Source organism: Leucoraja erinacea, chromosome 22 (assembly GCF_028641065.1).
Source record: "Leucoraja erinacea ecotype New England chromosome 22, Leri_hhj_1, whole genome shotgun sequence".
Taxonomy (NCBI): domain Eukaryota; kingdom Metazoa; phylum Chordata; class Chondrichthyes; order Rajiformes; family Rajidae; genus Leucoraja; species Leucoraja erinaceus.
This window is the reverse complement of record NC_073398.1, coordinates 25,966,461-25,979,513: the sequence shown is the minus strand read 5'-3', so window position 1 is coordinate 25,979,513 and position 13,053 is coordinate 25,966,461. Positions and strand designations below refer to the sequence as shown.

Here is a 13,053-nt window from a genome sequence, read left to right as displayed (position 1 = left end):
TTTAAACCTCCCAAACCTCTCAATATGTTTTCAGCCTGTAAATCATTCCTGATGCCTGGTACTTTATATATACCTCCAACAAACTCCTCAATTAGATTTCAACCTATACCTCAATCCCAGTATATGTTGCACCTTGCCTATTCAGCCTCACTAGATCTGCATTCACCAGTCCTGCCCTCACACACTTCATTTCTTCCTTGAAAAGCAGCCCCCCTGCCTGACTGAATTTGTTCTGAGATTAAGCAACTTCCCTTTTGTCATCACACACTTCCTCTAATAAAAGGTAATGTTATGTGAACTACTGTTGATTCTAGCTCCCACTATTTTTGGAGCTCAGTGGAATATTCATTGTCATGTCTCACTGGGAACTCTCCAATACATCTTTTCCTGAACATTGATGATTTGTATTTATGTAGTTTCCAGATGTAGCTGACACTCAGCCTAACGTTCTAATGTGAAGGGGGCATATTTGTAACAAGAAAGTGTCGGGCTCGGATTTAGTGTGCAAGCCTCTGGACAAAGATTTAAATCATGGGTGACTATGTTTGCCACCGTTTGATAGCCTGTCCTTACCCCCACTTTTGTGTCCTCATTCCCTGAAAACCTCACCCTCACCCATTTAATTGTGTAATGTCAACCATTTAGAACTCACCCCCTTGCTTGTTGATTCCGTGCTGATATCACCCCACCCCCTTCAATTCTATTCTCACCATCAATCCCAACCTGCACCCATCATTCCGCCCACCCTCAGCCACCAATCTCCCCATGACCTCCTGGTCCACTCCTCCATTACCACCTCTCTTCGATAAAACGCCAACCCAAAAAAAATGTTAAGAGCCACACTGGTCCTTCACTTTCTTCCTTCCAACATCCAGGGCCACAAACTCTCCTTCCAGTTGAAACGTATCTCTTTCAATTGAATTCAATATATCACAATCCATTATTCTCCATAATGGGGAAAGCAAATGCAGAATAGTGATGCCTCCATTCAATGCCTTTGGCTGTCTGGCACTTTTTACCCTTTCTGACCTCACTATCCTCTGTTTCCAGGTTTGTTCTAATGAAACTCAACTTCAACTTGAAGAACACTGCCGTCTCCCAATTCAACACCATTTAGTCTGATTATTGGTTTCACCAGCTTCATATCATAATTAATGTTCCCATTATTCCAAATGAAAGCTGCCGTAATCATCTTGAAAGGCCCACTAGCACTCCCTCCATTGGTTTATTATCTACACCTTTTGCTTGCATTCTCATCTCCACTAATGGTGCATTAGAAATTAATTTGACTATTAATCTCCTGCACTTCACACAAACACAAGTCAAATCTTTCCCCATCGCCTCACATCCACTTCACCTGTATCTCACTTCAAGACTGTTAAATCTCCAGCTAATTCCACTTTTGCAAAAAGCAAAACCTAATGTTTATTGTGCTTTCCTCCTAAAGGGCCTGTCCCACTTTCACAACCTAATTCACAACCTTTTTTACTCGTAGACACTTTTTATCAGGCTAGAAAAACGCCCCGACCTACTTGATGCCACGTGTACCTACGACTAGCATCACGGCCTGCTACGACCTACCTACGACCTCCTGCGACCTCGTGACGACCATGCTGCGAGTATGAGTCAAGGGCAAACTCGGCAGAGGTCGTGAATTAGTTCGTGAAAGTGGGACAGACCCTTAATCTGTCGAGTACTTCTAACATTCTTTCTCATCATTTCAGATTTTGCACCTTGCATTTTTTACGTTTATTGTTTGTATGTGTATTATACATATATTATTCGATGTTTAAATCCTGTAAAGCACATGATTAGCTTATTGCCTTAAATCAGATTCCAGCCAGCAATTCAGTCCTAGATGTCTATTAATTTATATACAAACCCCAACAATCAGATTCAGCCTGGATGGATTATATGGATCTGCTGAACTGTTCGATTACATTTCAGTCTTTTAACTCACTATCTGGTATCTTTTATTTTATTTGTTCTTTTACTTGATGCCAAAATTGCTGGCGAGGTTGTTGGTTAGTGTTTATTCTGATCTATCCCCTGAACTGATTGGGTACTTCACTGGGCGTTTAGAGTCAACCACATTGGTGGCCTGGACGACAGTCAAGATTCCTTGATTAGACCCCGGGTACCTTTAATTCTGTTTATGGGTCCCACTCCAACAGCAAAACGCCTAGGTCGGATTGTAGACTGCAACTTGCTCCAGGTGAGTTATTCTACACATTAGACTGCTCCTCCCGCAGATTATTCTACACATGAACCGCAAACTTCGAATCTCTTCTCTACTTCCTGGTTAGCCCCCGATTAGACTCCGACCTCTTACTCATCTACACTCCCCCCCGCTAAACCCACAAACCTGCCAGGTCTCGGTTATTGGATCAAAATATTACCGGGCCAATGACAAGTCTGGCAAAAGATTCCTCGCCACTTCTGGGACGAGCAGGGGCGAGGGGCAGAGTAAGGTCTCCGGGTGCGGGCTGTGTGAACATTGGTCAACAGCCAGGGACCGATGCTCCTCTGCCGCGAATCATTAACAACGGGACTCAGGGGCGGGGGAGACTTCCCTCCAGGGAGTTGAGACCGTTTTGAGAACGGAGAAGTTGACTTACCGCTGGTTCGGGGCTGGTTGCAGGTCCCGGGTCACCTCGCTACCTGTTCCACTCGCTGCAGGGCTCAATGCCGCGCCTTGACTTAAAGCAGGAAGGGGCGCGAACCTTCTGCAGGCAACAGCTCAGGCAAGTTTCGGAAAACTCGTGCACGTCAGACGCGCTCTGGTCATTAACGTGCATTGCGGCTCAAAACTCAACTGATCCAACCCAAACGAGAACCAGAAGACGGGACAACGTCCCGGATCGGAATTGGGATCCGAAAAGGGTGTGGATCAGAATCCGGTACAGGACCCTATCCCAGAGAACGTGGGAACAAAGGCTCCCAAAGTACAACCACATCCCAAAGGTCAAGTCTAGGACCATATTCATGTGGCTCTACTATAGTTTTACCCATTGCCAGATTTGCACAGGTTACAGTGTCGGCCTTTCCAAACACTAGGTACGAAACACTACCTTAATATTCAAAAACACTATTGGATATAATGTTCACACATTGTTGGACAACTCACTAAACCTGGCTCACGCAACATTAGCTTGCCCTTCTTTTGTTGGTTTTTGCAGATTGTCCATACTGCAATTCAGAAAGTTACATCTTTCAGACATAAACTATTCTGCTTATTACAATCCAATCAGAAGTTTAAATCCACCATCAATTGTTCCTTGCCTTTGCCACATGCTTGAATCATCTCCAAACATCTGATGTTTTATTTACAGATTTCAGAATTCTCCTGGTTTAACTGCTTTACATTCTTTAATTTACCCATTTTGTCTAATAACGACAGTTTTTTCTGTCCATTTGCTTCTCTTACTTTTCATTTGTTTTAGAACAAGTAAATATATATCCAAACTCCCAAATCCTCCCTCTCATTACAGGTTCGCTGCCCTTTTGTCTGCTTCTTATTCTTTAAGGTGGGCCCTCCTTCCAGCCCAGTTCAGATGGAATTGGTCCCAAAGATATATTCAACAGTACAACACAGGAACAGGCCCATCGGCCCATGAAGCCAGTTTCCAATGAAATCGAACTCCTATTTTGTGCACCATATAGGAATTCTACCCCATCTCAGCCTTTTGCATTGAGTAAGTCCCAGTCAATATTGGGGACGTGCAAGTCATCTACAAAGACAAAATTGTAGCCTTGGCATCTTTTGGAAATTTGCCTACATATCTATTCCACTGTCTCCTGCTTATTATTGTGGGTCTACAGTACAGTCCCATTAGAGTGCCTGCACCTTTCTTATTTTTAAGTCTATATCATCACAGCAGACAAATTCTCCACTTTGTCCTCTCAGAGTGGCGCCATGACAGCCATCCTGATCAGTAGCGCATCTCCTCATCTACTTTTGCCTCCTTCTTGGTTATGACTGAAACATTGAAACCCTGGAACATTGAGCTGCCTGTCATGTCCCTCACGCAACCACGGTTCTGCGATTACCACAATATCTTCGTCCAAAACACTGATCCAGGCAGCAAGTTTATCTGCTTTTTTCACATTACTCCTTGCATTGAAATAAACACTTTAGTCCATCAGTGTCACCGTATTCCTTCATCATGTCTGTCCTCCTTTGAGACTCAATGGTCTTAATCTCCATCTTCCCATCACTTCTTCCAATTTCTGATCTATTACTCCAGTTCCCAAACCCCTGCCACTCGCTTAAACCCTGCCAAATAGCACTAGTAAACCTCCTTGCAAGGATAATTGGCCCCCCTCCAGTTCAGATGCAACCCCTCCCTCTTGTACAGGTTACCTCTGCCCCAGAAGAAATCCCAATGGTCTAAAAATCTGAATCCTGTACAAAATCCTGAGCCATGCATTCATCTGTCCTATCTTCCTATACCTACCGTCACTAGCATGTTGCACTGGGGGTAATCAGATTACTGCCCTTGGGGCCTTGCTTTATAATCTACTGCCTCATCATCCCTATTCCTATGTAATTTATGCCAATGTGCACAATGACCTACAGGTGCAGCCCTTCCCCTCGAGAATGTTCTGCAACCGCTTGAAGACATCCTGGACCCTGGCACCAGGGAGGCAGCATACCTTCCTGTAGTCTTGTTTGCTGCCACAGAATTTCCTCCTAGCGAGTCTGTCCTCCTAGCGAGTCTCCTATTACTATGGCTCTATCTGACTTTTCCCTAGTGGCGAGGAATCTTTTGCCAGGCTGTGTTGCATAGCCAAGCCCAACACTGCAGGCTGGACTACTGCTGCAGCACCTCTCCCCTGACCTGACCTCCTCAATCATCCCCCCTCAGCAGTATCCAAAGGAGCATTCCTGTTTCGGAAGGAAACAGCTCCAAGGGATTCCTGCACTCTCAATGTTATATCTAACCATGTTGAACAAAATCTTTGTTTTACCCCCCTTTTTTTTATACTAGCTGACTTGAAATCTCCTTTAGTCTGGTATCTGAAAGCAATGCACCACATGGAACACTCAATCTAACCATCGCTCCAAATTATAGAATCCCCTAAATCCCACACGATTCCTCCAAACATCATCAAGCTTCAAGATCTGAGCCTCTGTACTAACCTTTGCAAATGGATTGTTGACTTTTGCATCAGCAGACATTAATTAGTGCAGATTGGTAACATATCTTCTTCACTGACCATCAACACACACGCACCTCCTGACTGCATGCTTAGCCCCCTATTCTATTCTCTTTACATCCATGACTGAGGACTGTGACCAGCTCCAATGCAATCTATAAATTTGCCAATGACTCTGCTGCTGTTGGCTGAGTTGCAGCTGGTGCTGGGTGAGTGTATCGGAGAGAGGTAGAACGCCTGGTTTAGTGGTGCCATATCAGCAACCTTAGCGTCAAGAAAACCAAGGAAATACCTGCCTGCATTTTGTGTCTATCTTCAAAGAAATAATATTGTCTCTCCCATGGCACTGCGGGAGCACTCATTTGAATTTGAGATCCTTTTCCATAGCACCATAAAGCAAGAAGTAGCTTATGATGTTCATGCTCAAGGCACCAATCATAATCCTTGTAAAGAAGTCAAGTCTGTCACACTTGTAGCTTTACTGAGTATTTAATAAAAGCACATGCAAGGCATGGCCCAGTACTGACTGCGTCTAGTCTTCAGGCGTACTGGAACCAGGGGAGGAGCAAGGGGAAGATATCACAATTATACTGGGATAACTAAGGCGTGGTTAGTGGTATTGAGGTAGCTACATTATACGTTGCATGCATAATCCATCTACAATCCTGAAATTGCAAAGATACATTTTATCTTGATCATTACAAATCAGTAATCTCCAGCTTCTTCAAACATACAGTACAAAAGCCTTCATGAGACAAGCCGAGACAGGCTGCATACTTCTACTAGGAAGTTCCTTCACTCTGCTGCTCAAACATGTCCAGTGGAGCTCCACACATGGGTTGTTACAGATTGCTGCCATAATCAGCAAAGAGTGTAGTGACAGCCACAAAGTACAGAGGCTTTATTGTACAAAACATTTTCCGAGAAGAAGCATGAAGTAGGGGGGGTACCGGTGGCAATTTTGACAGAATATCTGAGGCAGAGGCGAAGTGGTAGGTGGGCAGCCAGAGTGAGCAAGAAATAAATAAACAACTCAGAGTATGTAAGGTTTAGGAACGTAGCAATTTCTGAAAGGGAGTAGGGGAGTTGTGAATTCAGATATTGCTAGCGCAAGGAGTAATTGAGATCAGAGGTGAGATTTGCTGTTGAGACATGGGGGTGGAAATGTGGATGGGGATCCATTATTATGTGCACTTTTGAAGAGAACCAGGGCATTGAGTTTTGGGGCAGAGGAGGCAGAGTTGAACTGACACAGGGGGGAAGGGTTGGAGCTGGTTGACTGCATTCTGAGTGAGGTAGGGGGAATGTGAATACAACTGTCACACTTTAAAAAAGTATTTGAAGCAAAGAAGAGCAAATAAGCCACTTAGCTCATGTCTGTTCTATTCCACACAAATTAGCAAATCTCTGACACTCCAGACATCACTTTTTCTTCATATCACAATACCTTTGGTTCGTAAAAATATTAGTCTGTGATCTTAAACTAGCAACTGCCTGAGCATTAACTTTGTGAAGGAGAGTTAGAAACTCCTACGCTACATTGGGTGCAGAAGTATTTTTAACTTTACTCCTAAAAGACCAGCTCTTAAGTTTTATATTATGCCCCTATTCTCGAGCCTCATAACAAATATAAATAATTTCGCACAATTTAACTTCTTTTAAATAATCCAGAAGATCCTGCAACCTACATTTCTGAAAACTACATTTCGTTTGAACCTCATGTGAGGTTCAAATGACTAATAAAGGTATTGTATTGTATTGTAACCGGATACTCCCTTTCTTTGCACAATCCAATTCTGTTTATCGTAGAACTTCTTCCCTCTTGTATTCTGCTTCTTCCAATATTGAGGCTGGCATTCTCGTCGCCTCGATACCTATCAAAGATATTTTAATAATATGTCTTTATGGATTCTTAATCCTCTTTGAACTTCAACTGGTTCTAGCTGTAACACCATTCGGAAACAATGATTATATCCTTTAATATTCCAAAATAGATACACTTGCACAAATTTGCATACAGGGTATTTGCTTTTCTTTTTAATGAATAGATCTTCATAATTTAATGATTGCACTATTTATAATGTCATGTATTTTTATGATTGGTAAGCATGGAACCATGGCTTGAAAAGAAAAAAAGTCAAATGCTGGAAATGTGCAATAAAATCCGATAATACTGTGGATACTCAGCAAGCAGCATCTATGGAAGGGGAACCAGACTAATATTTTAGGGCAAATTACCTTCCTCACAGCTGGAGATGTGAGCAAAGTAACATGTTTTAAATGAGATGGGGAAGAGTGAAGAGAACAAAAGAAATGCCCACGGTAGGATGGATACCCAGATTGTCCAGCTGGCGTAATAGCTTTGGTATTGGTTTATACCGAGCTGCAGTGAAAAGCTTTGTTTGTGTGTTATCCAGTTTACTCATACTATATTATGTATGTATTATACATGAGTATAATTAGGCCAGACACAAGTACAAGAGGTAGCCAAGAGAAAAATACCAGAGTGCAGAATATAGTATTACAGCATTATAGCACAACAGTTACAGAGAAAACAAGTGCAAGGTTCACAATGAGACGTCGGTAAATCAAGGCTACACACTATTCTAAAGGGAGAAGCATTCAGTAGGCTATTAACAGTGGGGAAGAAGCTGTTCCTGATTCTGTATTGGATGTAATCTAAGAGGGGAGATGGATGCATGTTAATCATGATTGATCTATCTGGAAGTGGACAGAGGAGAAAAATGAGAGCAGTGAAGAGAAAAAAAAATCTGGAATTTTAAGACATATTGCTGGACCTCTGAAATAAAGAAAAATGTTGGAAATACTCAGTCGATGGCTTTCCATGCCACTGTCCAAATCATTTATAGATTGTGAATAATTGGGCTGCAACTGAGATAACAGCAGCAATCCAACTACATCAGAGGCTGGAATTTGAGATAAAAACTTAAAATACTGTAGATACTCATGTAATCAGATAACACATGTGAAAATTAAGCTTGAACACTGATCTCAGGCTGATGCCTTGCTGATTATCTCAGAACTTTCTATTTTCATCACCAAAATCTTTGGCCTGTCGTGCTTAGCTTCCTTAATTTCTTGGCCATTTCCCCTATTTTCAGCTTCCTGACACTAAGCCAACTTTTTCTTCACAGATGTAATTTCTACATGTTGAAACCAAAATGTTTAAAAATGGCCTTTAAAAAAATCTGACAATGTGCACTTTAACCACACGTGATTTTTTTCTATTACAAATCTCAAATTGTGGAGTACAGAGGCAAATTTATAAATGATGGGTCTTTATCCCAAACAGAGGGAACTGTAACCTTCACTGTCAGCCTGTACTAATTTGTCCGATATAATTGTAAACTTGTTTGAAGTCTGTTGTATGGTTTTTTGTTTTTTTTTCAGCAAGGTTTTCTTGTCATATTTTGGTTTTCTGAAAGATTATAATGGAGGTACATTAGGGATTGGAACAGAACCAAGCACCTTGTTGACCGATGCTGCTCATTGGTTCACAAAGTTGGTGCACACCGAATTGGGGTTAATATACTGTCATAGATTGGGATTTGAACTTCTAACAGCAAGGGTGGAATGACAATGTTTCTCATGTTGTCATTCTGTGACCAATAGACTATTACAGGGATTGATTCTTGGGACTGAGCTGGTTACAATCTATTTCAGTGGTTTGTCCAAAGGAATCAATTGCCATATTGTCCAGTGTTTTGGTGATACAAGATAAAGTCAGAATTGCAAGCATAATGTGAAGAGGCTTCAAGGGTATATAGCCAAACATGCAAGTGGGTGACAAAACACAAGATGGAATATAATGGGGCAAAATGTGACATCATCCACTTTGGTGCACAAAACAGAAAAGCAGACAAGTGTTTAAAATAATGAAAGATTAAGGATTGATGACATTCAATGGATCCTGGTATACATATCACTAAATACAACATGCAGGTGCAGCCAGTGAACGGAGAGGCGATTGGCATGTTCCTGTTTAAAGGAATATTTAAATACAGGACTCAGGAAACCTTCTGCAGTTATTGAGGACATTGGTCAGATTGCACCTTGTGTATAATTAGGCCTCCTGAGATGAGGGGCCCTCTTGGTTTGGGCATGGTAAGGTCTCAGGGTGAATGGGTCGTTTGGGGCAGCATAAGGCTGGGTTTTGCTTTTAACTTGGAGGACTCGGGATTCTAGATTGGGGACAATGTCTGGGCTGATTGATGAATAGAAACCCTCTCTATTTTAAGGAACCTGGGGCCAGTTCTACCTTTGACAGTCACTCTGGGTGAGCTGCACTGTGTTTGTACTACAGTGAATAGTCTGGGGGCAGTTTGCAACATTCTGGCAAGTTGACTAAATTCTACATCAGTACATTTACCCAATATGTAGAATTTAGGTGTCCTTACCAAGGAAGGAAGCATCTTAGGGTGGGCAGAAAAGGATTCACTCCACTATTTCCAGATATGGCTGGTTTGACATTTGATGAGATGAGTAGACCTGGCCTGTAATCTCAAAAGTTGAGAAATGAAAGGAAATTTCATTGAAACCTACTAAAGTCTTAATGCTTGATTGGCCGGTGGGAGTTAAGTTTCCCATGACTGAGGAGGCTCCAACCAGGGGTTTATAATCTTAGAGTAGTGGTTAGGCCGTTTAGGAATAAGATGAGAAGTTTTTACTCGGAAAGCAATGAAACTTTGCAAACATCTTTCTCTGTGTTAATGAGGCTCTTATGAAAACAAGAGATACAAGCAAAGTACCCCGATTTGGTGTTGAGGAAGAATACCAGCCATGAACTTATCAAATGGCAGGCTCAAATTGCCAGTGGGCCTCTCCTTGTTCTACTGTCCTTCTGTAGCAGTAAGTGCAAGAATTGAGACATCATCAGTTTGTTTTCAAAAAGACTTTATTCAAAGCCGTACATGAATACTTTGGTCATTGGTGCAACTCCATCTTAACCGCTCCCCCCTTCCCAAACTATTGCCAGATCCTCCATGAGTTTGTAGTAGTGCTGCTGACTGCTCATTGCCCCATTCCTCAATATTTAAGTCCAACACACTTTGCATACAGTCACATGGAATAATGGAAGCAAAGTGTGAAAGAAATTTGAGTGTCTGCAGCCATTTAATTCACTGTAGAAAACCGCTGGCAATCATTTTATCTACAGTTCCCAGGAAAAGGCAACACACGACAGAGTTGCATATCATAAATAGACAATTTAAATTAAACAGGACCACCTGTAGTAAATATGGACCTCTCATTTACTGTACACAAGACATGGATATCTCCCCAGAAAGATCATGGAATATTTAAATATATTTTATGTATAAAAATATTTTAAACTCTTTGTGATTTTATGTAGGTTTTCATTACAATGCAAAAAACTACCAACTGCACATGTACCATGCAGGGGGCAACCCACAATCTAACCTATATTCCGTAGTGTCGCTTTTTTGCCCAAATGACCAAAATCCAGATGATCTGGATTGTTCTTGCAATTGAGGATGTGGTGGTGTTGAGATGGGGAGGGCATCTCCTGAGATGAGGGGCCCTCTTGGTTTGGGCATGGTAAGGTCTCAGGGTGAATGGGTCGTTTGGGGCAGCATAAGGCTGGGTTTTGCTTTTAACTTGGAGGACTCGGGATTCTAGATTGGGGACAATGTCTGGGCTGATTGATGGATAGAAACCCTCTCTATTGGGGCCAGTTCTACCTTTGACAGTCACTCTGTGTGAGCTGCACTGTGTTTGTACTACAGTGAATAGTCTGGGGGCAGTTTGCAACATTCTGGCAAGTTGACTAAATTCTACATCAGTACATTTACCCAATGATGCTCCTGCCTTGCATTTTAAGCACATTCTCCCTCTTTCCTCTGGGGAAGAGATGGAGTGACAATCCGCATTCACCTTTAAAGCATCTCACATTCACCAGATGCAAACCACCAGGCTTTTATTGATATATCCTGCCTTTACTTTGCTGCATACTTTTCCATCATCCTCAAAACATGCTGGTTTGCACTACATTAATTATATCCAGTTGGCCTGAATTGTCACCACTTCCATCTTTCCATGTCAATAAACCCTCGTCACCTACTGGTCACCCCAGATTGGCAGTTCACTGCACGTTACAGCCCCTCATTACATTTTGTTACTATGCTCCTGGTATCATGTATTGTTGTTGCACACTTTGTCATGTGTCCTACCCAGAATTACATCCAACTTGCATGCAGATCAGTAGGACAATTTCTCTCCCACAGGAAGAGTAAATGATCATTGCTTACCTACTGCTCTGCCCTACAGGTGGAGCAACTCACACTCCACCGCATCATGTTACAGAAACCCAGCCAATACTACAAGCCTCATGCCACCTCAATGGGCCTTCCTTGATATTGGGATCTTCTCTTGCTCCCCACCGAGGTTTTCAAGCAAAGGCTTTGGAGTTGCGTTTTCAGCAGCTAAACGATTGTAAGGATGAGCCAAATATCAAAATCACAAAGAGTTTAAAAGTCCAAAATGTAAATACATTTAGGAAGGCACTTGTTAATCAGCCGATAGACAGAATGATGGGATTGCCCCATAAGGCAACAGGAAGTAGCTGAAACCAGTAACAATATGTAAGCACGTGTCCCGTTCACCCAAAGACTACCTAAAACAAGTGAAATGTCCTGCCTGACACCACAGCATACTTACCCTGATTTACCTGCATTTCCCAAAGGTCTAATCTGCTTTTAACTATGAATTGCAATTTCTCTCTTGTGCCCAAAACTACAGTAACCCATGCTGGATTATTCTCCCCTTGGCTTAATTCTTTCCTCTCCAAAAGATAGAGATCTGAATTAATGTATTACTATAAAGCATTTTATGTAGTATATTACATTCTGCAACATTATAAGCAAATTATCTTTTTCCCTTCAAGGGTCACCCCTCTGTGTAGTGGGCTGTCATATTTCCCTGTAGGCATGTGCTGCCAATAGCTATGCAACACCACCATCTACTGAAGCAAATCTGGCATTGCAGACTGCATGCCACTGATATAAATGACAGTAAGAATGAATCAAAGTGTATGAACATGCACTGAATAAGGAATGCTTCTGTGTTTCTTTGGAGAAAACTTTCCTTCATTAGAAAAGTAAAGAAGATGAACAAATCACTTCTCACTCATGGATATGTGGAAGAGGATATTGGAGAAAAAACAGGTATAATCCAGTCATACCCTCCTGAATGTTCAGCCTGACATCCATTCATGATTTGTGCATTAGGAGCCCATAATATTTTCCAATGCCCATTGCTATCCAGGGTGAATCCTCAAGATCAGATTCCCCAAAGTACTGCAAAAATGAACCATGTCATCAGTCAAAAAGAGAAAGAAAAATTCAGAGCAAATTAAAAGCCTTTGAAAACAGATAGAAATTCCCATTGAAGACAGAAGAAATCTTCATCTCCAAGTACAGGTAAAGGTAATGTTCCTGGTGTGAACTGCTGCCACTGCGTTCCATCAGCTGACTGCCAGCCAGTCCTGGCCGTCCAGAGCATCAGACATCGTGGAGTTTACAGGTTCCCAGAGAAGCACAGGAGGAACAGGACATGCAGCACAATCAAATATGCAGCAAACAGCAACTTGGTCCGATATCGGGCATGGAACAGAGAGCAAAATGACCTCACATTGGAGCTCCTCCGTGTCTGATGGCAAAAAGTACAGAACAATAATTAGAACATACCAAAGAATGGACATACTGCAATGGCCACACTGAGCCAGCTGGAGGGCAGGGCAGGGCATTCGGCAGCTCGGGGCCATGGACGAGCTGCATTGCCCACAATGGGCCTGCAGGGGGGGGTGTGAGAGACATGTTGCACAATTAATACTGGGTCAGCAATGCCTGTCGTTTG

General features: G+C 42.3%; 2 protein-coding genes across 4 annotated transcripts in view; both read right to left on the bottom strand.

The window, feature by feature from the left end:
- The window catches only part of hcls1 (hematopoietic cell-specific Lyn substrate 1), a 44,856-nt gene extending 42,082 nt beyond the window's left edge, over positions 1-2,774 (bottom strand). For all 3 annotated transcript variants that reach the window (XM_055653262.1, XM_055653263.1, XM_055653264.1), the window contains exon 1: positions 2,619-2,774. The gene's annotated coding sequence lies outside the window, so the exon portion shown is untranslated. The remainder of the gene's footprint in view (positions 1-2,618) is intronic.
- A 7,283-nt stretch (positions 2,775-10,057) lies between these two features.
- The window catches only part of LOC129708055 (golgin subfamily B member 1-like), a 65,062-nt gene continuing 62,066 nt past the window's right edge, over positions 10,058-13,053 (bottom strand). Inside the window, 1 exon segment of the mRNA XM_055653599.1 lies at positions 10,058-12,846. Within this exon segment, the coding sequence (XP_055509574.1) occupies positions 12,715-12,846 (132 nt within the window). The 3' untranslated portion in view covers positions 10,058-12,714.